General features: G+C 40.8%; 1 protein-coding gene across 1 annotated transcript; it reads right to left on the bottom strand.

The window, feature by feature from the left end:
- Positions 1-1,059: 1,059 nt before the first annotated feature.
- On the bottom strand, positions 1,060-21,954 carry LOC128709146 (uncharacterized). The gene is made up of 5 exons (XM_053804132.1): positions 21,837-21,954; positions 3,301-3,792; positions 2,885-3,175; positions 2,389-2,793; positions 1,060-1,163 (listed from the first exon to the last, which is right to left on the bottom strand). The coding sequence occupies exons 1-5, from the start codon at positions 21,922-21,924 to the stop codon at positions 1,060-1,062; spliced, it is 1,380 nt and encodes a 459-aa protein (XP_053660107.1). The 5' UTR covers positions 21,925-21,954.
- Between the last annotated feature and the right edge of the window lie 5,666 nt (positions 21,955-27,620).

Here is a 27,620-nt window from a genome sequence, read left to right as displayed (position 1 = left end):
AAACAAAGCATTGAACTACTGAAGGTAAGAAACTGTGCCGCTTTTCATTATTGTACGCCTTACAGCTCGGTAATCAATTATCCTTTCCTCTATACTTTTGATTCCGAAACAACACCGTATTGTCTTTAGTTTTTATCGCTTTACAGTGCCACTAATTTGTAAAACTTAAAATGTAACAAATCGATACAAAGTGAAACCTGAGGGGATAGGTCATGAAATCATTTTGAAAAGCCTCTCCTTCACCGCCCGTTCGCTCACGTCGCCGTGCAAATTGATTGCTATCTATCTGTTGCTTTGCATAGCGAATGGGAAAAAATTCACTACTGTTCGACATTTCGACGTCTAACCCACCAGCAGACGTATCCCCATGCAGTGGATGCTGTCCATGAGCAGGATGTGTTTGTTCTGGTTAGAGCCAATGTTCCTGTCGATTTGCCGTGGAATTTATCTATTTTAGTGGTGTCGCACACCTGCGACACTAATACACACTTTATATTTTTTGACTGTCGCTCTGCTCCTCATTTCATGTTTGCATTGTCCGTACCACATGCCTAACACACGAACAAAACAACAAAGTCGTTCACATGCTGTGTATACGTGTTCGTGTATTTCGCTCCCCCACACTTTTTTTTTAAGGGTTAAAGGGGGGTACCTATACACCTGGTCCTACATATTCGAGGCATCCAATTAAGACCGCTTGTTGATGGTAACGAGAAATAGAAGGGATAGAAATAGTGGGATAGATATTAGAAACAGAGCGAAAGAAACGAAGCGGCTCGAAAAGGGGCATCCCAGGCGTCCAATCGGTTTACTTATGGGCTGTTAGTCTTCCTTTTTTTTCATTTTAATAATAATACCACACCGCCACCCTCGGTACTGATGTTTCCTTTTGTCTTTCGAACTCTTAGAACGATCGAAACGTTGTCCCGCCTGAAGTGACTGCCAGCGTAATAAAGAAGCGTTCGGTTTCCGGGTGCTTGTGCTGCGCCGCTGCCAGCTCTAGGCCGTCATCATCAAGTCCTCTCCCGCGCGGTCGGTCGGTGGTCGGGAGCGGCAGGATTACGAACCATGCATCTGCCATCGTCGTAGCATTACCATTAGGTGGCCAGTAAGCAGCAACGGTATGCTTAAAACCAAAACCACAGACCGCAACCGGTGAAGTTCTGCGCGTCAGCGGAAGAGAAAATGGAAAGAACAAGACGGTTGCTGTTAGTGGCAAGAAACGATGACGTACGGTGCACGATACAATATCCGATGAAGATGGCTACCGGTGGCTACCCGGAATGGAACAGTGTGGAAGCGAATTATGTTACACCCGTACGGTCGGGCTCGGTCGGCAATGGTGGTGGTCGAAATGAAGTGGAGATGGCTTTATTATTGGATCGGCAGCTAGCGACGGATTGTGGCACTATACGGGACCACAGATACGGGAAGGTTAATATTGTTGTAACATGAGACGCTGTGGCTGGGAGAAGCGTAGAAGCTGCCTATCACGCGTCCGGCAGCTGGTGTGGGTAGTAAATTGAACAAAATGGCTTACTACTTTTGAGGTGAACCATGGTTCGTTGGCTGCATCTTTTCGCATTCCGAACTGTTGGCTGCTAATTTCCGGGACCTTTACTTCCTCGCACCAAACCGTATCAAGTGCCATGCTCTGCTAGATTGAAAGCCCATGCTTTTGCTATTTGCTTGCTGGTTGCATGGCAAAAATAAACTCTTCAACTTTCGGCATTCGGCAGTGTAATTCATTAGAAGCGTCACTGCGGACATCCATCACTCACAGAGCAAACCACAGCTTACACGTTTTTTTTTGATTCCTGCACGTAAATCGAAGCACCTGCAAATTAGTAACCCGATGAATTTTTCACAACCATTCCGTGAACCACCCCTGAGGGTAAATCTATGATGGACGTATCGGGATGATGGATACGGTCCGTTTTAATCAATTATTACGAGCGACGGTACGGTCCGTGAGCTTTTGCGACAACATTTTCAATTCCGCAACTTGAACCAACCGTTGGTATTGGTTTCGTCCCAGGAGTCACCGCCAATTGCTCCCAATGCACCAAAGCGAACTCTCGCCAACGTCGAGGGCAATTAGGTCGATTGGTATGCAATTACCTTTGCGTCTGGAGTAAGAGATCGGCACGAATATCGCAACGGGTGCACCCGCGTATCGCGGTACGATTGATGCCCATCCCCCTGGGTAGCTTATAAACTGTGCGGCCCAGCCGGACAAGTAGCAGTTTAATAATTCACCGGAGAATCGTAAAGCCAGCTCGGGCTAAAAAAAACTGTGACCTATCGGGCAATCAATCGACCGGCGTCCTGTAGCCCACTGTCAGCGGAGTTCAATATTTGATCAACGCATCAGCGTATGCGGCTTACCTAACCGGTCGGCACCATTGTTGTAGAGCAAGTTCTCGTTAAGCAGCTCCTTGAAGTCCAACACATTCATTATCTCGTCCGAGTCGACCGAGTTGGACTGCTGCACGGTGAGCACACGGGTCGAGCTGGCCGTCGGCCGCAACCGTATGACGGACGGAATCTGTGGCCGGACGCCGGTGTCTTTCGGGCTGGCGGTACCCGCAACTGCGGACGAGCTTGGCCGTTGGCTCACCGTCACTTTCGTGCTGGTTGATGCTTCCGGTGTGGTCGCTGCATCGGTCGAGGTTGGCGCTGGATTGCTGCCGGTCAACGGTGACACCGGCACCTTGGCCGTGCTGCTGTAGGACACCGTCCCGAACGGGTCCAGGATGGAGTTAGACTCCCCGAACGGTCTGTTATTTACAACTGCGTCAAGAAAAATGGAAAATCGATATTAACTCATTAAATTTCTTCATCTTTCGTCCAGCGTTTGTCGGGTGAGCGAGTGTCAACCCACCTACAAACACGGTCTCCTTCGTCCGTCGATACTCCGTCCCGGGGATGGTGAGCGTGCATCTGATCACATCGTCCGGCTGTAGCGACTCGTACAGCACCAACTGGACGGTGACGGAGCTATCGTACAGACCCTCGGCCACCGGGATCTCGTTGACGGTTCCGTTCTCCAGCCTGTAGTCGTTGATCCACAGTGACAGCTCGGGCGCTGGGAAAACACCGTACACGCTACAGATGACCGTCACCAGGTCGTTTAAGTTTTGATAGTTCTTCAGCACAAACCCGTACTCGGGAACTGTGGAAGAAGCCGAAACAGCACAGAGAAGAAAAACACACTCAAAAAAGGTTAAATGATGAAGTGTACAGAGTGACCTCCCCCCGGGGCCGGGTGCCGTAGGGAGCCTTTCGGGAGGGCCTTACCGATGATGAACAGATCGGCAGACTTGATGTCGAACGATTGGAACGTCTGCACGGAGCAGCTGTACTTGCCGGCAAAGTCCTGGCTCGGATGCATCAGTGCCAACGCCCGATGCTTGTGCATCGCCTCGTTACCCACGGTGAACGTCCGGTTGACGTGGTCCCGCATGCGATTCAAGCTGGACGGGCTGCGGTGCGGTGGAATCCACTGGTAGATCGGTACGTCGTTGTGCAGCCACTTCAGCACGAACCCCGTCTCGTGCGGTTCGATGACGTACTCACAGTCCAGCACGAGATGTTCGGCCGGATCGGGCCCGCGGAGCTCCAGTGACAGTGGGTCCGGTTCCGCCGGATCAAACGGTATGTCCGGGTCATCGCGAGCCTTTAGCTGGCTTTGGGCGTAATAGTGGTGCTGATCGTGCCGCTGGTGATGGTAATTATCTAACACGTGCACCCGCGGCACGGAAAGATGCGTTATGTGTACGGAATCGACATCTGCAACAACACAAAAATAAGACGACACCGGTGAAACGATGTATCAATTTTATTGGACGCAATGAAGTGGAAATCATTCTAATTGGTCGAACAGAGGGAAAAGAATCGAAATTTATTTTACTTTGGTTTTCTGGTTTACGTTTACATCTCCCCGAGAGAACAATTTCCAAGAGTTATGGAACTATGAATAATATAAAAATTTGTAGATTTATATAAAGTTTACAATTGTCTTATACAGTCCGTCACATATCTAAAACGAATATTGTTACTTGAGAAAAAAAGGAACAGTTGAAAAGGTAAATACAATTGATATGAGGTCAGTTCTCAGTCCATAGCACCCATTTACCGACATGTTTCTTTGACATGGATAGTAAAACATGTGTTTGAGTGTTTGAAAGACAATTTCGTCTTTCACAAACCGCTTTAACAGTTTGAGGTGGCTCTTACCAATAAATAGGTGGCAATAGTTTTGAATATTTACAGATCAAACGTAACTTCACAACTTCTGTACAATCTTTTACTGTTGCCCATCTTCATAGACCTGTTGAATTAGTATTCCTCAAACATTGTCTAAGACTTTGAGGTCTCATACAACGACTGTCCAGGCTATTGTGCTGATTTACCATGATAGTACAAAGAATTGTTTTGCTTTACGCAATAAAGAAGCTTTCCTGGTGGAAAATGTACTACTAATGGCTATGAAGGTCACGAAAATACTTCAAACGATTCTCTAAGGTCTTGATGCATGTTCAAACAGCCACTAAATCACTCTTATGATTACCGTCAAGTGCACCCCTACGACTAACTATCCAGCTAAACGTGTAACAAAGACAAAAAAGGACAGAAATGGCACATCAAGGCCTCTTGAGAATAATATCCCCAAAAGAAAATGGGGGAAATATTGGGGAGAACTCACGCCCTTGGTACTAAATCCCGAATGATTAGTGTGATAGGTAGTCAATGCTGATGTGGATTTTATAACTCTTTTCCTTAATACAATCGCTTCTGCTCCAATTCTCATAAAAAAAACTATACGATTTGCATTAGATTAAAAAAAATCTTTTAACAGCATGGCACTGATGAAAACCGAAACATTTGATATAATCAAGCACAATTTCTTCGGGTGTCTGTTACAAGTTCTTTCCTGCTTTTTTTTTGTTCCGTGCGTAATCCATTACAAGCTTAAGCACTTAGATTCCAATGATGAATGGCGCATGAAGAATGTTCCCCCCCGACAGCCAAATGAAGATCGTATTAACAGGCGCCAACGTGCCGGAGAAGAAACCTTATGGTGGCGAAATAATAATTCAATATAAACTCACACCTTCTGCATTGGGGTGGCTGCTGCAGAACCGGGACACACATAATTCAATCGACTCCGGTCGTAACCTGGTAACAGGTGAGTTTTATTATACTTCCTTCCTTTCAGCTGCCATTTTTTTCTGCAAGCCACACCAAATTAAAAATGGAAAAAGAGAACGGCCTTTGTAACGATTACATTGCACAGCAGTAGTAGCGGTAGTACCTTCACCGGTACCATCACATAACGCCACTCACTTAACGACTTTTTCTCAACTGCAGTACTCCCCCCGCCCAGTTTGGCAAACAGGTCAGCAGCAGCGTACCCAGGTATGGCTCGGAAGGAAGTGTGTATATGGGTGTGCGTGTGTAAAACACAAAAAAAACACAATCCGTCGACAAATTTTCACTTTCGTTACGCTCGTAATTTTTTTAATCACCTTCCTTTTACTTTCCATTTTAGCGCCCACCATTTACCGCCCACTTGAAGGAAACGTACACCGCGGTTGGCACCGTCAACCGACCGACTGTCTTCGCTTTGAAGGTGTATCATAAGAATTTGTGCTAAGCTCGGAAAATGAATAAAGCCACAAAACCGCTGCGAAGTGACAAACTCCGCAGTTCCGGTGAGCGGAAGCACTGGGCTGTGCGTTGTTGAGTTGTCGTTACTTCCTTTCGGTGCTTCACAAGGGTGTTGCAAGAGGCAACCGAGGAGAAATGTGAAGTGTTCAACGAAAACAACACCCTGTACAGTACTACATCCGGTGAGGCAATGTGGACAACGAAAACAAAACAAAAAGCTGAAGCTACATGCGCTAAACGTCAAGCGATGTAGCGCCTTTCGTCGTACATGGCGTACAGGCGGCTGCAAATAGGCTTCGTCAATTCATCGTCAAACGAGAAAACACGAGCAAAACAACCATATTCAACTGGCCCATTCATTTATGGGGCGCTTTCATGCTTTCATGTTACACGATTGCAGGAATTGGAATTGAATGAATATTGCTCGGTGGATCGAAAAAACAACCGGATTACAACTCGGACACAACAGCTCTGTTGAAACCGTTGGCAACAAGTAATTGCGTGTGGAAAAACAGCATTGATTTAATAACACAGTTCCTACAGCAGACCGATTGAATGAAACAAAAGAACTCTTTCCTTGAAGCTAGTAGAATGAAGTTAAATGTGGTGCGTTGCTAATGCACCAGGCACCCTAAATGAGGCACCCCAAATGAGGTTAAAGATACAGGAAATAGGTGATATTAAAAAAAAACAACTTGTGTTGTGCATAATGAACCTTTGGAGACTTGAATCATAGAAATCAAGAAATCGACTCCCAAAAGGATTGATTAATCCTCGGAGCAGTGGCGGATCAACTTTCTTCCAATTTACAATAATAATTTCCATAAAATATTTATATATATAACATAATTACTATTTCAAAATAGTTAATGACTTAACAAATAACTGACTTAAAAACTAACTAACTAATACATTCGTTATAGGGATTATGTTTTTGACTTTTGTCTGAGGGTTAGATATTAGTATAACAAATTAAAATCATTATCTGAAATTATCCTCTTGTCGCTTTTTTCTTTTCGATTAGCAGAGATTAGTTTCATCAAAGATCCCGGAAAGGATCCCACTCTACCTAGCGCTATACACGTTATTCAGAGCAAGAAGTGTCACGGCCGTAGAACACAATTACGCAAAGATTGTTATCAAAAGTTATAAAATCCACTACTATTATCTTGCTTGATGATGATGTCAAATACAAGCTGATTATATTTGCATTCCCTTCCAATCTCGTCTAAGCTTAAGAAAGAGATAATATAAGTTGTCCGATACTAACAATGTTGCAGTTTTCTAATCAATAATCCTTTTTGTTAATTTGTAGACAACACGTATCAAGCCATGTGTGTCCAAACACCAATGGTAAAGGTGGCAGTAAAAAGAACTTTTCGACTGCTCATGAATGACCCGTACGTTAATTTGATTTGAGAACTATACTGGGACGATAACAAACTGACGCTTTTAAATTTAAATTCAAGGGCTTTGGTAAATCTTAAACAGAGCTTATCAGCTTATTTGAAGAGTACTTAGCTTGGTGTAATTACATTTTAGTATTAAGAAAAAACAATCAAAAAACGCCATCCAGGCACTGCCTAGGCTATCGCCAATCGGGCCAATTATAATTCCACCCATACCAGAAACAATTGTCCACCTACACTGTGGCCAATAAATTGCAATTGATATTGAACCCAAATTAGCCACAAGATGAAAATGTCTGCCACTAACGAGATCAACCACGAAGCGAATGGGACGAAGAAAAGCTGCCAGGCTCGATTCGCGCAGGGAAACTCACATTGCCACCAGCCTTTGACACCATCGTTAGCCGACCCGACGGCTGGTGGCAGTAAATAAGGTAACAAAACAAAATGGCATTTGGAGGAAACGTTACCACGCGCCCGTTGTCCCTTTCCCTGCGATGACATCATTAGCAGCATGTAGCTGCACACAATTCACTTTCTTACCGATGGAAAAATGGAAATTTCCTCCTCCTCATCCCGTTGCTTCAACCTGTTCGATAATTGCGAACGGAAAATGGGACACAAAGCGGAACGACAAAAATCAAACAGCAAAAAGGCAGCAGAAAAACAAAATGCAAAGTTTTGTGGTGCTGTTGTAAATAGGCAAAACAAAACTAGCGCGAGATTCCGCGACTAATTTATGGACCTGCGAGTAATGACAAAAAGTTGCTGTTTGCTGCCTTCTTCTGCATACTTCTGCCACCCCCAACTGCCGGTCTTCGAACCGTTCGATCGATCGGCTCGAACACCGGTGGGAAATGTAAAGTTATTGCTTTTATCGCACATTGGAAGGCGTAGTTCGATCACGTTTTGGTGGACGATGGTGAAAAGATGACGTAAAACATAATCATTTTCCCATTCGCGATCACTGCTGGGAAATAAATCTTATTTAAGTTTGGACAAACTCTACCTAGTTCGCGCACCGCGTGACACACCGCGTTACGGTTCGTTAGCGGTTTGGGAGGCGGAGTGCAGCCGATTGATACAACGTATGGCCGATGGGGAAAAAACGGTAATGAAATTATAATATTTTCAAAGTTTTCCCCAATGGCAATGAAGGTTCAATTTTTTTTTTGTGTAGTTGTGTCCCCGGAAGGCCTCGTTTGGGGAATTAATATGGAAAGAATAACAAGGAACGGGACGTATTGTTTAAAGTTTGCAAACAGAACCTTTTTATCATTCAATTTGTTCATTAGGAACATAGAAACATTGAAATGGATGGAAAAGTATATCTCATTCAGGTTCAGATTTCTCTGTATCTTTCTCTTTTACAATTCGTTTGTTACAGAACGCTAACAAGTGTAATATTACAAGGTTTAACCTAAACCTTGAAAAAACTTTTAAAATTGTGTCTGAACATAATGTTTTTACCCTTTCGACGGTTAAACCAGATAGCATAAATGGACACCAATCGAAAACTCAATTTCCTGCACTATTGAATCCACACGAATGCAATCCAGAACCGAAAGGTTCACCCCGGGTCGCCCGGGACATTCCGTGCTCCGGAGCTAATGTTTCGAAAAATTGCAACCCATTCATAGCGGAATTGGGAGCGGTGTCCGATGTCGCCAAAACGCATCGGGAAGCATGCGGAATACGGCAGAATGATGTTGTTTTTGTAGTCGCCTGGCTGATGGTATACATGTGAAAAGTTTGTTGATGTTGGTTAATGGTGAAACTTTGCTATCGTTTGCGAACAGATGCGAAAATAGCCACAAGACCATCCCGTGTGTGTGTCCCGAGGAACAGAAGTGAAATTCATTCACTTTGCTCAGTGCCGACTGTAACAGTGCAGCAAGTGCCTCGCCTGTTGGGATGTTAATGAATTGTATTAATTCAAGGAAAACAGTGTTGGAAGCTGGCGAGTTTCCTTCAATTTAATTGACACTCTTCCAGTGAAGAGAAGTGCACCCAGAACCATACGCTCGAAAGACTTAAAAATCAGTTCTCCAGTTCAAACAGTCTTAATTGATTTTACCAACACACATACCCTTTTGTTTAGGGGGGTCGCTTTAGATTGGGTTTACGCAAATGCGTAAAAATTATCACCTTTAAGCTTGGATCACTCCCATATCCCACTAACGTTCGAAGGCTTATATGCACTTCTGCTCCGCGCCAAACACTTTGCACCACGGCATGATGCAACAATTAGGTGAAAAAAAACCCCTCTCTTTTTAAGCTGGGTTTAGAATTAATTGAATCTATTGAAGTTTACCAGTGCATGAAATTAAACACGTACACGATGCGTTTCCGTCTTACGAGTGAAAATTTTGTGTACATTCATTTGCGAGATAAGAGCTTATTGGGAATTATTTGATAGCTGAAATGGAAAATTCCCCACTCAAAAGACTGCCGGGAATATTTCCATTCCTGCAATCAATTCACGAACATTCTCATCTGCTGTATCTTCTGAAACGGGAAAACAGCAAAGCCAACTGCTACTGTTCCACATTATGAAGTGCTTTCCTTCGTGACTGTATCGAATTATCTACAAACCCTAACATTCTCCCTCAATTCCCATATGTTGCTGCGCTATTATAGTTAAGATTCACGCCTCTGAGACATTTACTTTGTCCTAAACTGACGAAACCCCATTCGTTAGCCGCATTCGGGAGAAGATACTCGATGGAAACTGGGATGATCCGTTGAAATGACGAGCTCTACGATTTGTACTCACTGTCGTACAACGTGTTCAGACTCACCAGCCTTCGATCACGTCAAGAGAATGACACCGAACAACCCAGCCCGTATGGTCCTTCTAGTTCGTTCACCTCGAGAGGAGGCATGGTAAGCCCTAATAGAGATGGTTGGATAGTTTATTGATCGATTCCGCCAGAAAGGCCGGGATAATAGATTGGCAGACTACGGGGCTCAACCGGAACAGGTTTAGAGGACGCATTGTAGCAGGCTAAGACCGGCGGAACCGCTGTAGCGTAGCTGAATATCGAGTGTCGGTTGGTCTGAATTTGAATCTGAAGTATTCTTTTGAGGATGGTCCTTCACTTTAAAATAAACAATTTGAAAGAAAAGAAGCAAAACCAACCTTTCCCCTAAGTCAACAATTTCCATTTCTATCAATTAAATCCTCAACTGATACTGAAAGGAAAATGCAAGGTATGAATATTAAAGTTCATACCATCCTGCGCTCGGGTTAACACGAACGGAACTCACGGAAGTAATAGCTTCAAAAACTCAACTGAAGACTACTCCATCGCACGATAGTTCAATTTTTATCGCTTTTAGCCCGGAACTGGTGAGATCCGCCATAACCCCATCTGGAGTGTAGAATGAAATTTGCATTTTCGATTTATGAAATATAAAGCAATAGAGCACTCAATAAATTATTCGGCACAATTTCTGTCACAAGCTGATCAAGGCTTGGCCCTCTTATTACCTATCTTTTATTTATTCCTTTTGTCTTGTGTTGCTTTTTTTCTAGCTAAGTAATTGTTAATGCATAAAATTTATAATAGTATCCATCACGAACATTGCAAAAAAGGGAAAATAAATTGAAACATTAGGAATAGTATCAATTCACAAGTGAAAATAAAGAGATTCCCATACCGGGAGCATTACTTATCAGCTACTTTAGCATACGCTGCTGAGCTTTAGGACATTGTAGTACTTTAAAATGTTCCTCCAAGCTCAATCTGCGATGCTCTTATCGTGGAAATGAGATCGCTAACGATGGATCTATGGTAGTGTGCTTGTGCTGGGGCCGCTTTTGCCCTCATTTCCAAACGCTTAGCGCTTGCATACCATTTGCATTCCATTTTTCATGAGCTTACACTCAGCATTTTTATTGCACAAGTCGTTTCCAATCTTGATCAGGTTCGCCGTAGAAAGACGCATATCATCAAGATACCTGATGATGCATGGGAACTGGTGTGCGCTAGCGTAGTCTTCCGGACCCGGAAACATACAGATTATGATGTGGAGGAATGCAAAATCCTCCCAAACGCTTCGAGTTCGAGTACTAGTGTCATGGACATTTCAATCTCTCGAGAGCAGTGGCTCGTGTTTGCTACATGCTCCCGAGGATAAAACTAACCAATTCCGAGGCAGCAATTTGAGCAAATGGCGAGCTTTACTTTCGAAATGTTTCTGCGCAAGATGAAAGGTATTGCTGTATTTCTTTTTGCCATAATTTCACATTCCTTACCAGGAATTGACTGATGCAGATGTTATGCATCTGTTGTTTGTTTCGAAAATTAAAGAACAATTTGCTGCTCTTTGTAACAAACCCTATTGTAAAGATTTCAAAACTTTAACAAATTTTGAATTTTAACCACACTTTTTACGGTAATATGAAGACACTATTCTTTAAGCATTATAGAATATTAAAACACAAAGAGTTTTAATATCCGATTATATTTAAAAGGATCAACGTCTTTCGCGCGATAAAATGGATTTCAGTAACTTGGCTTCTGAATCCCTTGAAGCTTACGGCACAAATCAGGTAAATTAATCACTTAAAAGCTTATCTCCGCTTTAGCTATGTCCACACCGTGCTTTCTTCCCAATGCATGAGGCACTGGTTGTGGAAACTTTGTTTTATTTGCTGCGAGCATTAACTCGAAATTTCGCAGGTTTAAATTGTAACCGTAGACAAATCATCTGTCCGCTAATGGAAACTCCGGCCCGGCGACTACCCTTCACTTTGCGCTGAAGCAGAGTTTTGCCGGTTGGTGAAGGTGATTAGTGTTTCGCAAGTTTTGGTGAATCTTGTCAACAAGTTAACAACCACCACAAGTCCCCTTTCCCGTTGAAACTTACAGCATAATTCTTGATAATCCTTTTTGCACGAGTGAGATAGTTGAGAGTTTGTTATCCTTATCCAAACCAAGCAGCCGTGAGTAAACTTTTCCCGTTGAAGTGGTTCGTCCAGTGGCTTGATTCATAATGTATGAACAATCTAAGTTGAGCGGTTTAGCGGTATATGTACTGCATTTACTGGATTCTTGACTTTTAATACGCCACTGATTAATTCGCAGCATGAATATAATTCACCGTATATGAGTTATTTATAAGTTTTAAGATATACGGTTCGGCCGTTTCTCCGACTAATAAAAAAGCGTTATTAAGTTTTAGATAAAAACGCTTACTGGAAAGGATTGTATAACACTTAAAATTTTAATGTATTCTTCAAACTTAAAAAAATCTAAATTTAATCAGCTTGGCTTTCTAATTTCTCCAATGCTTTAATTGATTTTCCTCGAAATGTAGTTCTGCAAAAATGACAGCTGTCATTCGGTATGTCACAACGCTATGTCCTATACGAATCTCGCAAAATGATACCATCTGAGCATCATTATTTGACGGATGCCTTCATAAGATTTAAGATATGATTTTGGCCATTGATGGATTCCGATTCCCATTAATGACTCATTCAGTAGATAATGCTTTGGATTTTTTTACCACTATTTACATGTTACTTGTTACACGTTTAAACGTTATCGAAAGGGTTTCTTAAACTAGTTAATAAATCCTGTAAACAATGTTATCATATAAAAGCTGTGCATTTTCAGCCTCACAAATCCGATTCAACTTCAAATTGCTCACTAATATACGACAGCATCCGTTACAGATAATTTCTAATGAAGCTTGTTCCATTCCACACGTCCAGAACGAGTCGTGTCGTATCTCTTAATCCCAAAGTTTCTCACAATCGCATTTTTCTTATAAATTAAAGCTAAAAATTACGACTCACCGTCCCATCTATTTGACGGCATGTTTGGCGCAATTTATATGATACTGGATATTAGTTGCTACACCTTCTTCCGCGATCATCCGTTCGCTGAAAGCTATCGTACAGACCAGATAAAGATAACACGTTCTTGCCCTGTTGGTACGATGATAAGTTTCTTCCGCTTCGCACGATGCCTTTGCTCACGAACCGACAATAAAGTCAGATTTTATCGTCGTTATTTCGTTGCCCACCTGTGCGGGGAAAACGTGGGGAACGCATGGTGCCTTCTTCGGGGATTGGGGAATGGAAATAAGTGGCTAATAGAGGCAAATTCTTCAACGACTGATACTGCCCCGCACGGAGCACGCAAACCGTGGTGGAACTAAAGCGGTAAAAGTACGATTGCCTAGCTTTTGGGGCTTTCATCGTCTCAATAATCCTCACGCTCAAGTGCTACTTTCACTATCGTTGGTGGCCTTTCGGATCACACCGATTCCGCCGACAGGTTCGCTCGACGGGTTGCTAATTGTGACTCTCCAACCTAGACCCGTTTAGCAGCTCGTAAATCACGATCACTTTGTGAGCGAAAGCGTGTGGAACGATAAACGAAGGTTGCTGATTTAGTCAACCGGAAAGATGCCGGCTCGCCAGAATTGCTAGGCACATTATGTTGTATGCGGTACTATTTAGAATCATTAGAACCATATTTTTTCTATGAATGAAACACACTTTTATATACTAATATACTGCTGTATACTATCTTTAAATTCTGCTACATAATTTGATTTTAGTCTTAGAACGAAGTCACAAAGCGCTTTTTCACTGTTTTTGTTGTTTTGAATGGACGTGTAAAGCAAATTCAAATGGTGTGAAACATGAAAACAACACTCCGGTATTCAACACACAAGCGGAAAGTATGTTGTTCCAAGAAACCAAACTCTCGGGAAATTGAAGTATACTCGCAATATCTCGACACAAACCTCGTCGTATTAATTTCTCAATTCTTCTTGTTTCTATAATATCCTAAGGCTATCAATGTATCCGACAATTCCACGTCGCCAACGTCGTGTCATGTTGACGTCCGCATAAAAGCTGACACACAGCTCATATCATACGTTCCAATCTCTGTTGATGACTTACATATCCCCGAAAGACTTGTTTTCGGCGCCAGTTAATCGACTGTCTGCCGTGCTTATGCTGCGTATGGAAATGCTGCACAATCTTCGCGATGAGCAACCCCTCCCACCGGTTGTGACGAAAACAAGCCCGGAATCGCCGACAAAACACTGCCCGGTTACAAGATGGCACCCGGCAGGCCGACAGGCAAGCCGTCTTGCTCAGTTTTGCATCCACAGTTCAAATGCAATTTGCGAAAATGGACATTCGGGGAAAACCAACAAAACATCCGACTAAATCATCATCATCATCGTCGTCGTCTTGTACGCCGCCGCACGCTGCAAAACCTTTCCGACCACTAGCAGCGAACCAGTGCCGCGCGACTCTTGACTGACGGGAAAGAGCAATCGAGTTAAGTGGTTGTGTTAGGGTGTGCATTTGAGGACTCGAGGATACCAACAACAATTCCGGCCGGAATGATAAGAAGCAAAGCTTTAGTTACACACATATGAAACCGTCGTACCTTGTCGGAAAAAAAGGGACCGATGGGCTTGGCAAACGATGATATGCAAATCGTTCATGGCAGGTGGCATTTGATGGTAGAAAAAAAAAACAAACACAAGCTGAAAAAATATACATTTCACTCCGAGAAAAAAAAAAAGAAACGAGCTACAGCCCGGAATGGAAAACTGGCTGCGTACGGAAGGGTTGTCTGTTAATGCGCTTGTATCGTTTCTTCACACTCTATACATTTCGAGGGCAATAAAAACATTCCACACCTACCGCCCGGCGAACGGTAATGGTCCACTTAGGATCAGCCGGTTCACTTTGAATGGTAATCTTCAAAGGGAGAAATAATACTTGAGCTGATTGATAATTCACCCAAAACAGACACAAATCCTTTTCAATCATATGATGAAATGAAAATGTTAAGCGGATTGTCTTACAATGGAGTTTAGTGTGTCCTTATAAAAAGCTTTCCAGTGTAAAGCGTAATGTGATCTGGCTAAAACATAAGTCTAAAACAGGTGCGATTAACTAAGGTCGTATAGCAATTTCGTACGGTTCATAAGTTTGTGAATTTCTGTTTAAATACGTCGGTTCTTTTTTTTAGACTTTTAGAAGAATGGCATCGAGTAAATAAATGTCTAAAACTAAACTTGAATAATTGCATTTAAATTACCAACCTTTTAATTTGAATACTACTTGCGCTACTTAAATGATTATTTTTTTAAAACAAATACACTCCATAACTGAAATTGTTCGTCAAAATAAGACTGTATTTTGTCTGTGCTCTTAGCAGGAACGAAGCTGCCGGAAAATATCTGTAATTTTATTTTATTTTCGCACAAAAGTATAAATGGAAACATCAAATACAAACGTATTTCGCATACTTCAATGCTGCCTCATTTTTAACCTATCCCTTTTTGCTAACCCACATCGTACTGTAGCAAGTCGGATACATTCCGTGCTACGTGTTTTGCAGGGTGAAGTGTTTTCTTTGATATCGCCCGAGTACCTAAGGCTACGTAACAAACCTTTCGGTTCTTGCCACATATTTACAGCAAGACGATTTGTAAGCACGACCCGAGGTTGAACCGTGAGAAAACAAAAGGCACAGTCCCGATTTCTTTACAGATTGCTGCCAACTTCAATGGCGTTGCTGTAGGAGCACTTCCAAGCAGAACAAAAAATACATGTTCAGCTTATCTCGTTTTGTGGGTACCATTTTGACAGCCTGGTAAAATTAATTAGTTCTCAGCGAAAGTGTGGAAACATCCGGCTGGAAATCGCTAGATGTAATTCATAAGCTAACGGTACACCGCGAAGTTACGGTACGATTGTGCGAAGTAAAATGAATAGGTTCACCTATTTCGCGCTTTCGCGAGCGAGTGTTGAATGTCTAGCATATTGTTTTTTTTTTGAAAAGGTTCGCAAAGGCTCGAAAATAAGCAAAGCTTGAAGAAGGCTTCATGTCGAAAAACTTTGGTGAAAATATCAGTTGTCTATTTTTAAACTATGCGAACTGTGTAAACGTATCTCATACTAACTTTTCTCATACTTTACGTGTATTCCAACCACTGTCTAAACCATTTCTTTACCGCGAACGTGAAGCCACCCGTCGTGGGTTCTTCTGTTTTGTAAAGCTCACTAGTGCCATCCGCTATTAATTTTCAAAATGAAAAACCACTCAAAAATGGTCAAATATAAAGTGAAAAACGTACAAATATAACCAAAGCTGAGATCGTTAGGTACAGCTAGACAGCTCAAAAACATTTCCATATGCTATCGGCTTATGTTGCAACAAAAAAATTTCAACAAATGCCTGAAAAAAATTACGATTTCATGAAGAACTCGGGCACAACTATGCTTATCTCTGTTTATTAATTGGTCATATTCTGTCAGGTAAATGTAATCCATCCAATAGAAAGGGAAGCAAGTTAGTTTGTTAATGACCCAAGGTACATTTTGGTACAACTTACAACTACAACTACAAGGTACAACTCCATATGCTTCGAACTCGAAAATGCTGGTCAATTTTGAAATATTCTTGGATACGATTAAGTTGATTATGGCGACTACCACAATTAAGTAAATCGGAAATATTCTTTGTATCGTGTAAAGATTGTTTGTTTCCCAACCTTGTCGTTCGATTTCCAAACGTAAATGATTTTTTTTTCTTCCTGGTCCTGACAGCTCGTGTTCATGCTGCATCACGTTCTCCCGTGTACTTCCTGTGTATCGTACGCTCTACTTCTCCTATCCTAATTTACATTGGATATTCCTTTTCACCGCTTGCTTTGTTCGCAACAACGTGTATTGCCAGTAAGCAACGTGTTTATTTAAATAAACACACCAACACGTTCATCATTCCAGAGAAACTGATCTTTAAACATTTCTTATTTGTTGTGCTCCATAATATTTTATTCTACATTTTATTGGAATAATATATTTTTAGATTAATATACTTTCTGATTTGATGGTAAATTATAGCATGAAATGAATACCGATATTTTTTCCAATTCTCGATTTTTTCATCTACCTATTGACCAAGCATACAAATCAACTCAAGAATTACTACAAGAATTGTAGAGCGAAACTAGAAGAAGAAATCTTTATTTCTATCAAAACTATTTAAACAGTAAACGTAGCAATGAAAGCAGTGCAAACAAATTAGTGCTATGTACCGCATGTTTTTTCTCCACGTCACAGCAAGATATTGTACTAAACCACATGTGTACAACTTGCAAAAAACACCAAAGACTCACTAGCATTGGTATGAATAAATTTCGAAAACAAACTTTCTACGTCCGCAAAATTGCAGCTCAGCTGCAGCTCAAAAAAAAAAGACAGCAAAAAATAGACCCAAAATTTGATATTTCGTTTCGTTCGCTACTCTTTACCGTGCCAGAGATTTGTTTCAATAAAAACCGTACCAGAGCTACTTCCAACAACAAAAAAACCTCTGTTCAGCCACGACATCTGGTAAGACGACAACAATCTTGATCAACATTTTGCACACCGGCGATGCACACGGTTGCCGCCAAGCGAAGGACGACACGGAAAGCGATATGAAAGTTTTTAAGTTTTGATAAATAAAATTTTCCCCTACCCATCAGCTGACGTGCTTCCGGGGCTGCGAAATGAAAGGGGTATAAAAGTTTATTCCCGCTGAAAAAAGCGGTGCCAGCACCGACATGGTAGGTTTGTAAGGTAAAAAGTTGTCAAAAAGGCGCTTGTTAGTTTGCTAACAGAATTGAAGACTGTTTCGTTATTGGTTTGGTAAGTTGGAATTTTCCTTGCATTCAAGGAGTTTGGTAAAACATTTTAAGTTGAAAAATGAAGACGAAAATCAACATCGTTTCATGATTTACAATTAATAGTGAATGGTTAAAAAAACTCCTAATTAAACCAGAGCAAAATTTATATAAAACTATGTCTTATCGTTCGCCAAATATTTATACATAAACCATTTGAATTACTTTGCTTAAGTATGAAACAGCATTTGAAACATATAGCCTATAATAAACTAAAGATTTTCCTACTCCTATTGAGTCACAGATAGACTGGAGCCAAACTGTCTGATGCTGGGCAAAACTTTCCCAAGGCGCCACACATTCGGCCAACATTCCTAGTCATTCCAGCAGCCGGCAATGGTCTACAAAAATCCATCCATTTGAGAAGCTGCTTCTCGTTGGACACAATCCAGGTCACGGCATCACAAATGGTTTTTTTTTTGGCTTGCAAAAATGTTTCATAACTCAACATAATTTCTTGCGCACCACAACTGATTCCAGCATGTGGCAGCCGAACAGCCTTTCTATGGGTGATTAAATGTAGTGCTACAGAGACCAAAAATTAGAAGGCAAGAACACACATAGTTTAGTTTCCTTTCTTTATTGCCTCCGGGCGGATAAAAAAACTGCCGGCGTCAATAAACATTCATGGCGCCAAGGCGCTGGTATTGTCAAGCCGTCATGCGTCAAGCAATGGTACCATAGCATAGTTTTTGCTGGAACAGATTTCTAGATTTGTTCTCCCTCTCCCGGACATCTATTTCGCATACTAACAACGGTCGGATGGTTAAGAAATGATGATGGCAAGTTGAGGCAGACAGCCAGCTTGGCGCCACCAGAATAAACCCGTAGACAGAATGGCTCGCAAAAGCGTGCCAGGACAACAATCGTCGTTTGCTGACAATTTGTGAATGAGGTGGCATAAATTAGGATGCTGTATGCGGTTGACTATTTGGCTTTAGTTCATGTTTTGCTAAGTGTAATCACAACAAAGATTTTAAAGGAAGTAAAGTAAGGTAAGGAAGTACACTAAAATTGTTCAGTAATAGCAAAACATTGCAGTGGACCGTTTGTTATTTTCATTCTATTATTTATTTTATCATTCTAAGAAAAACCTTAATTTTCCTTTGCACCAATAATACACAGAGTTATCCAAGTAATTCATTTATCCGACAACCATCCAGCCCTATAAGCTCGGGAAATTGACGTTTCACTGTAATATTTTATAAAACATGCTATATACAAAATGCATACTAAACAATAAAGCTTTTCATTGCATTTTAATACATTATTTCGGTAAATAAATCTAAAATTTCGATCTTAACTGATTGATAAAAATCATCAAATAGAACTTCGAATTGTAAGTTCGTTCCCAGTCGGTTGTCGATCATTGAATAACGTCCAAAAACCACAGCTAATAGAAATCGTTTAACCGGGCTGCGGTCGGTCCACAGTCTACCCGAATTATTGACATTGTAGTATATTTATATTTTATTCAATTACCAGGTCATGGCATATTGACGGATTATAAGAAAAGAAATTGGTTTTCTCAAGTTATTTAAGCTATTTAGAGATTGACGAAGAGCGACGTTAGACGCCGTGTCATCATCTTCATTAAGTAAGGCTTTAATTTAAATGTTTTGTGTAAATATCTTTTAAAAAATGTGTTTGCACTGCAGTTTTTCAAGCGTTACAAATTGGCCGAACAGTTTCACCTTAAAACTGCCAAAAACACGTATGGAATGACACAAAGTACATCCGCTTTGAGTAGCACCAAACTCAATTACGGAATGGGAATGAAAACATCAAAAACCAACATCGTTCATTTTCCATTAAAATGCTAACATATGTGCTGACCTGAATGAAAGAAGAGTGAAAAAAAACCAAACGATATGATTTACTTTACCATGTCGTAAAGATAAAATATCGTAGCTAAAACAAAAGCTACCAATATCGCTCTACTCCGGAAGCCCTTAGGATATCTGTAAGGACCGGGAATTAATTTCAAATGTAACTGGAGAAACAGCTCAGCGGGCGCAGTGGGTAAGACAGATAAAGGCAACAAACGAACAATTTGTTTCTGTACTCTGTATGTGTGTGTGTGTGTGTGTGTGTGTGTGTGTATACGTGGGTGCGTTTTCCACCGTGCAATAGACAGTTTTCCATTCCAGAAAATGATTCACTGTCTGGTGAACCGGAAACCTCCACCTTCGAAGCATTTCCCACCGGGAACCAAACAGAAACAGTACGAGAAACTACCGGTAACGACAAGTGAGAAAGACAGAAAAAAAATCATCGCACCTTGTCTAACACGGTTGGTGGAAAAGAAAATGCTTTTCAAATAACACACGACTGCTTGGACCAATCCCAAAGGGGAGGTGTTTTTTTTCTTACTTATTTTCCGCTAACCGCTCATAGAACAGTCGAAAAACAAATCTATCTTTTGATGATATATTTGTTTTTCCTTTGTTCTTCCTTTCGCGTAGTGTATTTGCTTGTTCCATTGACACTGGCCGGGAAGTAGAACAAACCGATGACAACAAAAGCGATGCAAACGAATGAGGTCATGCACAAACGAGCGGGCGAAAACGAGTGTTTAATAACTACAGCCACATGTTGGCTGTGTGCGGTGTGTGGAGTTTGTTGTCGTACATCCCAATTTTCCTGTTCAAAACACACGGAGATCGATAATGCTATCACGCACACTTACAATCTCACACATTTGCTAGTAAGAAGAAGCAAAACGAGATGGAATTGCTATTTGTTACGCTAAAACTGATTGTCAGGAACCTGTGCTGTACCATCATCAACACTTACTCGTGGGTGTAAGCGTCCAAAACATTTAAATCGAGCAATGTGTAATTGTCATGAGCAGTAACTAATTGGCTTTCAGTTCTTGATGCGCAAATCGCACCCACAAAGTTTCAATTTAATCTATTTCCTTATTCCACCCCCTCCCTTCCCTTCCTGGAGTAAACGAATTCCTGTCAACCGCTCTGAATGAAATTAATTTTTGGCTACAAGTAACAAATGAGCCATCAATCGATGCCTACGCCTCTGGAAAAATCGAATCACCATCATCCTATATCCACGCGCACAAAGCACCGAAAGTGCCAATGCCAAACGACCGAAAATAGCTCTTTCGCTTCTTAGCATCCTATCAGAGAGAGAGAGAGAGGAGCCAAAGATCAAGACCACCGTACGAACTGAAACCACCGAACGACGTGCAAGGAATATATCGCGTCGCCTCTGCACGTCTTTTCAAATCGATCCATCACCCAACAACACCACCTACCACAAAGGGGCGAAGAATTTTATTTAACAATCGAACCACACAGGTACTCCTTTACACAACACCGGGTTTTCGATGATTTTGATGATACCCGCGAGGCCGGGTGAAACTTTGGAAAAGTTTAATTTATTTTTGCAATTCTAATTTCCCTCAAAGTGAAACGAAATCAAATTCAGCTGTTTTTTTTTGTGGGGGGAAGGAAAAAAGCTTAAGCGAAATTGTAAACAGAACGCTCATTTAATCAAGTGTGATATTGCTAGGTAAGATTGATGACCCGGTTAATTCAATCAGTGTGCCCTTTTAAATCGTTGGCTTGTGTTTTTGTAACACCAGTAAAAAATTCTAATGAAAAAGCTTTACCATTAAATATTTTTCTGTAACCATTTGAGCTTGATTTAAAGAATAAATGCTGTGCCTATTATCAACAAAAACAACCGTAACGCCAGCTGAGCGTCTGTACACAGGGCGCATCTTTAAACGCTTTCAATCCAGATTGATGGCCACAGCAGATTCCGTTCAGTCAAATATTCAATATATCACGATTAAGTGGTTCGGTGCAGCTGTGTGAGTCAAATAAAGTTGGGCACAATATTTTGCAAAAAGAGCAGATATATTTAAATACTCTTTAAAACAAAAGTTTCTTTTTCCCAATCTGTCCCATTCAACGCAATAAACATTCACAAATTCAGCAATTAATTGGGTAAGTTTTTTTTCTGAAAAAGCTGGAATGAAAGAAATGTAATAGCCGGAACGTAGCTTACCTTTCACTACTAGCAGTACCAGCATGGCTGTGATTGTTGCGCCTGCCGTGCTTTTCCCAGCGCTGGTAGCACGTTGTCGAATCTCCATAGCGACGGATTTTGTTTGCTTTTTACATTCACTAACACAATCACACAACTTTTGGTAAATCTTTCGCTTGCTTCTTATTTATACGACGTGCACATTTTCACCCTTACCCAACATAATCCTCCAGCATAATCGTGTTCTCTGGAAAGCATACCCCATCCAAACGCAAATGCTTAGGAAATGATTAACCTTCTTCATCCATTTACCCGGTGGCACTTTCCATTCGAAACACACTCGCCTGTGTGTGTGTGTGCGTGTGTCATAAAATATTTAAACGCACTTTACCCGAATTTTCCGCAACATTCCATAATCTGTTTTTCACACATTATTCTCATCATCTCACCATTGAGACCTGCTGCGTCAAGACAAAACGGTACATCAACCATCACATTTAGGGACACATTTTAAGTTTAAAATATAAGGTGAGGCTGAAACAGATTTCGGTTAAAAATTTACACCCCAGAAGGATTCACAGACCGGCACTAAAAAAAAACTGATGATGACGTCAAAGAGTATTGGGCTCCCGTGCCAAGGGTATGTTACGCTCTGTACACTTTACTGAAAGCGAACTGCACAACTATACTACTTCATTTTGCTTATCGCGTACGCTTTCGATCTATTTTTACACGTTTTTTTGTCACCAACACTTTCTGCTACATACGCACTGAATAGCTCTGCCGTCCTTTCGGAACGAGCTCACGACCAGAACTGGCTGAAAGCATGTTTGAATTTATCCAGCTACACTCGAGCCCGACACTGATCAGCTGTTCGTACAACCGAACGACAAAATGCTTCTCGAATGAACCGCTCCGATGTTCTGCCGCGTTCGGGTGTTGTTCGGGTGCTGCCGTAGGAATGAATGTCCTTCGCCCAGTTATATGGACGATGTTGATGTTTTTATGGCACTGTGTCTAACACTGGCATTATTTACACGTGGTTGAAATTAAACTTGAAACGCTAAGCAGAAATTATTTCGTAAAAATCAGGAGCTCACTAATTGGTCACCATATCGATTGTTTACATTCCGTTCATTGTATTAGCAATTAAGTTGATTCTTTATTGATTACAATTCCCGCAAAAAGCTGTAAAAGTACAACTCAATATTAATTCCATTCCATCACAGTCTCTTTTAAAATGTGTCGCAAAAGGCGAATGGAATATATTGTCAATTCTTCAACCGTCACGATCAGTTGTAAATGTTAACGATTGATATTTTTTGTTCCTTTGTTTCAGAAGCAATAGTATGTTTGAAACTATAAATTATTAATAACTTTAAAACTCATCCCGCTACATTGTTGCAAGAAGTACTAGGCGCCTCCATTGAATATTGCAATTCTTTTACCGTTTTATTGTAAAAAGTACTAGGCACCTTCACTATAAACTAACCATTATTGCGTGAAGGGTTTTGCGTTTCATTTCATTTCAAATAATTTGAACTCTTCGAGCTCCGAATGCTTTGCAGATAACTTATATTAAACCTGCTCAGATCACATTACGTATAATTTTGCCAGCAGCAGATAATCCTTCGCTTTGATACACTTGCAAGCATATTTGATAAAACAAAATAAACGCAACTCATTACACATATGGTCCAACACATAGAGTCTGCTTTGGTCTGCAACGTTTCGGAACTTGAGAAACTAATTCCCCTGTATCGATAAATCTAATCTAAGTACTATACTCAGGCAAAACTCTTCCGGTTCATTCCGTTTCCGACCGGTTTTAAAGCAATTTGAATATAGTAGGATAATCCACTCCTGTCCAAGACAGACGGTAAGTGGAAGAGGTGTTGGATGGATAAAATATTGCAGCACAGAAGTGCTCGGGGTTGCTTATATTATTTCCGCAAAATCGTCCTTTGACTCCTGTGGACATTTTGAATCCATTTTAAATTTGTTACATTTAAAAGGCTTCGTTACGTCTTGTTAATAACGTAACTTAAGTACAACTTTTTTATTCGACTAGTTGAAAAGTCACTATTTCGTTTAAGAAAAATTGCCACGGATGAAAAATAAATAATTCTTATTCGATTTCAATAGATAACAATATTTGCAGATCTTAATTAATTATTGAATAATATTATTCAAGGTTTAATTATTTTCTAGAATCATAAACAGCAACGCTTACATAAAAAATCAAGACAATTAAGCTGATGAGTTAACTCACTCTATCATTGTCATGCGTAAACCTTTACACTACATAGACTTTTGTCATTTGTTTATGAAACCCAAGCTAAAAGCACTGCAACCACACAGCAACAAACGCAACAAAACGTCGATTGAGTAAATATCACACAACCTCAGTGGTAACATCCAGTCACATACACACAGCTCATCACAAGCGTCGCTAGAAAAACCCACAAATAATCTAACCAACAACCGCAACGGAACACACCCCACTCTCTTATCCACACTTCCTACTAACTTCTTGAGCCACGCTGAATGCCAGCTTACAGCAAACTAACAAAGCGATGACAAAGTTGACTGCTTGCGGTACGGAAAAACTGTTGCGTTCACCACGTACGGTGTTGTGGTAGCAGGAAATGAGGATCAGTACGAGGAATCCTCGCAGTAACAAAACCATTGCTTTCAGCCGACAACGAAGCATTCCAACTTTACGCTCATTTTAAAGCTGCTCTATCGTGTACGGTATTGGGATGGGAGAAGGTTAATTTGTTCGAAATGTGCCTATCTACCTATTCGTTATCCTGATGCAGAGACTTTAGAGTTTATTACTCATTTTATGTACTTCAACTTCCAAGCTTCAAGTGGAAGACACTCGCAACAATGAGTAGAACATTCAGTACGAGCTGCGTGAACCAAACGTCTCTTACAATCACAGATCCCGGTTTAAGGACAACGAGCAATGTCTCACCGGCTCACCAATTACAATGTGAAGTATCCCAGGAAGCTTACCCGGGAGAAAAATGTGCAAAAGTTTTACTAATGCATGAGACACTGTTATTCCTCGAGTACTGTCGAGTCACAACACAAACCATAATATTTCTGCAATTAGATAATATATCTTTCTGTATTGTAGTGCAATATAAAAATAATACTGTCTATTTCCTCGCGAATTTCAGGACATGAGGCCGTGTTGCAGTTTTAATTAGTTCGATTTTCACCAATATGTCCGTGGCTTGCATCACGGTACGCTGTCTTGAACTGTATCACATTCGTGTCGCTGTCCCAATTCGGAAAGGAACCTTTTAGCACACTTCCGAAGACGCCAGCCTGCTCCATCCGCCATCCAACGGGAAGTGTGACCCGTGATCGCTTTTTCGTGTAGATTAAATTAAACAAATGTGAGCAGACTGTGTGGACTGTGAGTTTCTACGGCACGATGCAACAACACACGGAACATAAAATATCGATTAGCAAAGCTTTTAGAATTGCATACAAAACCCGGACTGGCTGACCGACCTTAATCTGGCTTTATCCTTTATCCAGACCGAGATTGGCAATGTCCCAAGCAGTGTAGCAGCAAGAAACGGTGTTCGTGCGGGCGGGTAAGGTTTCGCCATCCAACCAGCTGAGGTCAAATAATATATGTTTGCATCAGAATGCATGGACGGCTAGGCGAGTACATCGCCCGATAGCAATTTCTAATACAACGGAAGGTGTTGCGACATTGTCTGCTACCATGTTGAACGATCCGTTCAATGTAGGGAAACGAAAACAATAGTATTGCACAATTATGTAAGACGTCTATTATTTTCACAAGCTGAAGACAAGCGAATGGTATTGTAGATGGAGCAGTTGGAACCCTCAAATGTTTAGATACAAAATTTGCAAGGTTAGGCAAAACAGCATGGCCGTTCTTTACCAACAAAACAAAATGCCAAGGTACGTAATCTGAGCACAACAGCGAATGCTTCTGAACGTCATGAAAGGGTTTTTTTTCTGGGTACAAAATAATACGTTAAAGGACAGTTCTAGTCGGTTAAAATACTGGCAGTGCAAAACGATGTGAACACGGATGTGATCTACATGAATAAAGCACGAGCTTTAACTACTCTCCTTTGCTCGATCTTTAACACTCGCGGGCGTGAAGAAAACCCCGTCTCGACCGCAACCGACATCACGTTCTCCGATCCCATGGCACGTATACGAATTTATTTTCAATTGTTTTGCATTTACCAGAACATTGCAAACTGCGAGGACAACATTTTCACTCCAATGCACTCGCACTACTTCGCGAAACTATTATGTGCAGCACCGCACATACTTTCATGCCGGTGTTCATGTGCCTCCCCAACAGTAGGTGTAGGTGTTGAAAATGAATCGACATCATTTTTTATTCTCTTGAACACCGCTTCGAAACGGTACGTGCGATGAATGCAACTGCAACAATCATTAATGATGTCGGTGTTGGTGGGTGGACAAAAAAAAAATCCCCTCCGCGAGTGTAATATGCCAAAGCAACAGCATATCGTAACCGGTGTGAACAAAAACCTTCCGCACAGTAAATCTTTACAATGGGTTCAAAATGACTTCCTTGAAACCGACTGCAAACGAACACTTGTAGGTATGTTGAATGAGCTAGTTATTTCAGTGCGATGTTTGCATTTCAATAACTTTGCTGGGCCTTTTTTTTTTGTTTTGTGAACATAGAAAAAGATGCTACGTTAAAATTATTAACAACAAAGCACTAAACAACTACAACAAGTTAGTTGAAACAAAACTCACTAAAACTTTTATAAAACTAGTGCTAAAACACAACACTTTAATATTAAAGCAAGAAAATAATTTCACGAGCTCAACATAAAATCGTTGCATTGTAGAAAAAAAATCCCCTTTAGGTAATTTAACATATTTTCATCCCGGAAACTTTGTATTGCAGCAGTAAAAGCTTTTCTACGTTACGCTTCGAGACAAATCTCATATTCTTGTCTAGTAGCATCATTTCTATTCTTAGATTGGCTTAGGCCCACGGTCATGACTATTTATCGTAATTAACTGCTTTATAGAAACTTTTTAAGTGGCATGAACTTACTCAGGAAAACTTCACACAAACGGTGGTAGTTCCGGAAAATTGAGTAAAATTTCGCTTCAGCCTATATCGCACTATCCAAAGTTGCTATAACGCCCAAAAAGGGATATCGTTGGCCAAGATCCAAGTTCAAAGTTTTTAAATTGTTATTATCTTCAAAGTTATTCGGTTGAAAAAAGGAAATAGAAGTGGCTGGAAAATGCTATAATTTCAATCAAAACTTTCAATAAAAATAACATGAAACGATAATGTTGATGCAAGTTATTACATAATCTCTCTATCTCTCTAATCTTTCCCTCTATCTCTATCTCTATCTCTATCTCCAATCTTTAATTCACTGACATTTGAAAAAAATAAAACGATTTCTCTTAAGAAATTTTTTTTTCTATGATGTTATGTACAAATTAATGTACTTAGAGACTTAGTGTCTTATAAATTTATTGAACTAATTCTTAACTTAGTGGTTTTATTTATTTTTTTTATATATGAATTATTTCCATTACTATGAACATTCCATTATTCATTTTAATCATCAATTTCTAGATAAAGAACGTGCAAAGGCAACACAGCTCTGGACATTTTTAACTAGAAAAAAAACATGTCGCGATATTTAGATGAAATACACTGAAAAAACATGCGGTAAATGTTTGCTTTTAATTAAAAGGTTTGTTATTAATGAGGCTACAATGTTGCGACCGTCGTTCTGG

Source organism: Anopheles marshallii, chromosome 2, assembly GCF_943734725.1.
Source record: "Anopheles marshallii chromosome 2, idAnoMarsDA_429_01, whole genome shotgun sequence".
NCBI lineage: Eukaryota > Metazoa > Arthropoda > Insecta > Diptera > Culicidae > Anopheles > Anopheles marshallii.
This window is presented reverse-complemented; position numbering and strand designations above follow the sequence as displayed.